The sequence below is a fragment of the Phascolarctos cinereus genome, unplaced genomic scaffold, assembly GCF_003287225.1.
Source record: "Phascolarctos cinereus isolate Bilbo 61053 unplaced genomic scaffold, phaCin_HiC Scaffold_4;HRSCAF=312, whole genome shotgun sequence".
Classification (NCBI taxonomy): domain Eukaryota; kingdom Metazoa; phylum Chordata; class Mammalia; order Diprotodontia; family Phascolarctidae; genus Phascolarctos; species Phascolarctos cinereus.
Window position 1 is genome coordinate 314,607,579 of NW_027555847.1, and position 4,203 is coordinate 314,611,781.

At 54.1% G+C, this 4,203-nt stretch overlaps 1 protein-coding gene across 1 annotated transcript; it reads right to left on the reverse strand.

Moving 5' to 3' along the window:
• Positions 1–203: 203 nt before the first annotated feature.
• FOXD1 (forkhead box D1) lies at positions 204–3,473 on the reverse strand. Its single transcript, XM_020998503.2, has one exon. The coding sequence runs from the start codon at positions 2,991–2,993 to the stop codon at positions 1,452–1,454; it is 1,542 nt and encodes a 513-aa protein (XP_020854162.1). The 5' UTR covers positions 2,994–3,473; the 3' UTR covers positions 204–1,451.
• Between the last annotated feature and the right edge of the window lie 730 nt (positions 3,474–4,203).

A 4,203-nucleotide genomic window follows, 5' to 3' on the forward strand; every position in this document is an offset into this window, starting at 1 on the left:
TTCCATCTTAAAAAGAATTGCATTTTAAAATATATCATTTTGTGCATATGTAAAGCTTTAATACATTTTAAAATAATCTTTAAATGAAAAATTATTTTCAACAACACTGCTTTGTACATAAAGCAAAGAGAACATCTACATTGTAGATACTTAAAACTTTTTCTCTTTATAAAATGTTTTAAATTGATTATTGTCTTGCTTTCCACTACTGTTGCAGTATTATTGGAGATTACATTTTTATTATAGACACAGAACTTCATAGGACTGTGCTGAAAAGTGAATTGAAGTTATTCACCTTAGAGAGTAAAGTCCAAAATTAGGCATAATGGTCCCATACCTTCTCTTAAAGTAACTATTTTAAACGTTTTGAAGACTAAATATGATCAAGTCAATTAAAATACACTCCCAAATAACATTATTTTCTACTTCAATTGTAGGAACATTTCAAATTATTTCTTATCACCTTTTCTTTCTTCTTTTCCCATAGCTTGACTGAGAAAGAAAAGTCATAATAGGACCTTTTGTTGACTCTCTTGGAAATTCATATTTTTTTATCCTATTGCACATTAAAGGTTCATACTAAGATAGAACTTTTTTAACAGACAGGGGAAAAAAACTAAGAAAGGGGACGAGTCCAAGCAACTTTTTTTGGTAGATTTTCTTTGAAAATTAAAAATTTTTATTTCCGAAAATGTGTAAAAATCTTACATTAGAATGGTACAATAATAGTTGCCAGTAAATTTTACAATATTCCTTTTAAAGAATACGCATTCAGTACAAAATAAAAATTCAATAAGTCTATTATGATACAAAACACAGGTTAAGATAAGAAATGATAATCTTGACTTTTTTCTTCCGTGTAAACATGTTAATCATTTTTTTCCTTTTTATAAAAAAAGTACACCAGACAAGTGTCCTAAGATGAAAAAGTATTGCTTTGCTGCTGTCCCTCAGGACCTCTATTATTATTTTTCCTTATTATTAATCTTCTGTACATTATTGATTTTGAACCCTTGGACCTGAGAATCTCGAAACCGCAAAAGGGCTCAGAGATTTATTTTATTAATATTAATAATAATAATTAAGAAATCCGAACAACAACCAAAAAATAGCAAACACCTTCCAAACACGGATACCGCCACCAACCGCTCAATCCATCCATCCACACGGTTTCTGCTGCTGCAGCATAGGACTGGCTTTGCATAAATAGTGGGCACCGGGAGGGGAGCCCGGTCTGCCGCCCCAAACACACGGTCTCGGTGGGGTGGGAGTGGGGGTGGGGGTTCCAAGGAGGTCAAGGTGAGTGTAGGGGGAGGGGTGGGAACAAAACGCAAACCCCAAACCCCGACCAAGTCAGGAAAGTAAGAAGGACCCCGGATATCCTACCTTCTTTTTTTCCCCCTGAAAATCGGTTTGTTTGGTCTTTTAAAGGAAAAGAAAGCGACCAACCCTTAACAGTTCGAAATCCTAGCGGTCAAGGTCTCCACGCTGGACAGGGCCGTCCCCGGGTGCAGCGTCCCCAGGGCCGCCGAGGACGACGAGGCTGCGGCGGCGGCGGCTGCCACCAGGGAGCGGGTGAGAGCGGCTGCGGGCACCACGGCCGCCTGCGCGGCACAGCTGCCCCCGGGCGCGGCGGGCGAAGGCGACAGAGGCGACGACGACGACGACGACGACGACGACGACGAGGACGCCGCGGCGGCAGCGGCCTGGGCGGCCTGGGCGGCAGCGGCGGCGGCGGCGGGGCCCAGGCTGCCCCCGATGATGCTCTCGATGGAGAAGGGAGAGCGCGCCAGGCCCGGGCCGGCCCCCGGCTTGGCCGCTGCCTGCAGCGAGCCCGGCAGGCCCGGGCCCAACGGGGGCGGCGGGTAGCTGAAGGCGGTCCTGGCCAGCTCGGCCACGGCCCCGTGGGCTGGCGGCGGCGGCGAGTGTGGGTGCGGATGTGGGTGGTGGTGGGCGGCCGCCGCGGGGTGCGGGTGGAAGGCGGCGAACAGGGCCGAGGGAGGCGGGTAGGGCTGCAGCTGGAGGCCGTAGCCGCAGCTGTAGGGGCCGTAGCCGAAGGCGTGCGGGGGCGGCGGGGGCGGCGCGGGCGGGGGCGGGAACAGGGCGGCGGCGGCGGCGGCGGCGGCGGCGGCTGCTGCTGCGGCCGCCGCCGCCGGGTCACCTCCGGCCCCCGCGGCCCCCGCGCCCCGCAGCAGCAGCGTCTCGGCGGCGGCGGGCGGGAGCAGCGGCTGCCGCTTGAAGCGCTTCCTCCGGCGCAGGAAGCTGCCGTTGTCGAACATGTCGGCGGACTCCGGGTCCAGGGTCCAGTAATTGCCCTTGCCTGGGTTCCCGGGCTCCCGGGGGATCTTGACGAAGCAGTCGTTGAGCGAGAGGTTGTGGCGGATGCTGTTCTGCCAGGCCGGGAACTTCTCCCGATAGTAGGGGAAGCGGCCGCTGATGAACTCGCAGATCTCGCTCAGCGTCAGGCGCTTCTTGGGGCTCTGCAGGATGGCCATGGTGATGAGCGCGATGTACGAGTAGGGCGGCTTCACCAGCGGGTTCTTGGCGCCGCCTCCGCCGCCGCCGCCGCTGCCGCCTCCAGCTCCCCCGCTGCCACCGCCGCCTCCGCCCGCAGCTCCGGAGCTGCCCCCGCCCCCGCCACCGCCGCTGTTCTCGCCGCCCGACCCGGCGGCCTGGCCCTCACCCGGGGCTGCTGTGGAGCCCCCAGTGCCCGGGGAGAGCAGCACGTCCTCGTCCTCGTCGTCGTCCTCTTCCTCCTCGTCTTCCTCGTCAGCGTAAGAGCGACGCCGCCTCCGGAGCCCCGGCCCGCCGCCTCTGCCGCCGCCACCGCAGTCGTCTTCCTCCTCCTCCTCCTCTTCCTCTTCGTCCTCGCCCTCCCCCACCACGTCGATGTCGGTCTCATCCGCCAGTCCGGAGGCATCGGACATCTCCGCGCTCAGGGTCATGGCTTCTCCTCGGGGGGCAGCAGCGGCGGCGGCTGCGAGGCGGTGCATAGGGGCGCGGGGCTCGAGGACCCGCCGCGCCCCGCTGCCCGGCGGCTAGCCTGGCCAGAGGAAGCCAGGCTGCGGGCGGTTCTCGTCTTTGCTGCTGCTGCCGCCGCCGCCGCCGCTGCTGCTGCTGCTGGGTCACTTGGGGCCCCTGAAGCGCTTTGGGTCCCAAAAGAAAAGCACTCTCCCTCTACTCCTCTGGTCTCTTCTCTGGTCTCCTTTCCTCTCCTCGGGAGCGTGCACAAACACACAGTCACTCACAAATACACACACGCCCTTAGGCAAGCACGGGGCGCTCTGAAAAGTTGGCTTTCTCTCCCCCCCTCCTTTCTTCCCCACTCTGGCTCTCCCACACCCACTCTTTCTAAGGAGGAGGTGGCAAAGCTGGGGGCAAATGAGGCAGGGAGTTCGGCGCTCGCGTGTGTATGTGTTGGGTGAGAGTCTGGGGAAAGATCGTGGAGAGGATGGGGCTGAGTCCAAGAGAGGGCGGACCTTTCTCTCCCCTTATAGCAGAAGGGGGCCTGTCACATGGCTCCTCACGTCAGAGCCACCACAGGGAACGCGAAAGAATCCTAGTAGGAACACAGTCCTAATCCAGAGATAGAGTTGATTCGTAGAAAAAGCGAAGTGTTGGGGAAACAAGCAAGAGTTGGGGAGTGGGAGGAGAAGGGACTCATTAGTCATTCCTTTAGAGGGACAGACCCAAATTTGTACATAATCAAGTGATCATAATTAGGATGTGGAAGGTACAGGAAATATTAATCGTCCTTCCTCTGCTAACTTTGGCACCCAATTCCGAATCCAGCAGCAAACCCTAGAATCTACAGTTTGGCTTAACTGAGCTCCTGTCAGAGGTTTCCAGGAGACTCACACCCTCGGAAGACCCACTGCCTCTCAAAAAACGGGCCGGCTGGAAAAGCAACGCAGAGAGTCCTAGCTCCTGCTTTCTAGTCCGCTAGCGATCCTCTCTGCCCAGTCGGATGGGGAAATGTGTTTGCTCATTATTTTATCAGAAATGTGAATCATGATAATAAATATTACTATAAGTTATTATCTGGCAATTACCCTTTTCAATCTCCCCAATCAATTCTCCATAAATGTTTGCATTTCTCAAACAGTTGGTTTTTAAAAAAAATGCCATTTGCCCATAGATTCACTAAAAGGTGTTTCCTTTCAGTTGTCCCAAAGACACTTTATGCCAAAATGCTTCCTAGAA

Bases quoted from the DNA above. Each gene is read 5' to 3' on its own strand.
- FOXD1 (XM_020998503.2), bottom strand. From the start codon at position 2,993: ATGCACCGCCTCGCAGCCGCCGCCGCTGCTGCCCCCCGAGGAGAAGCC.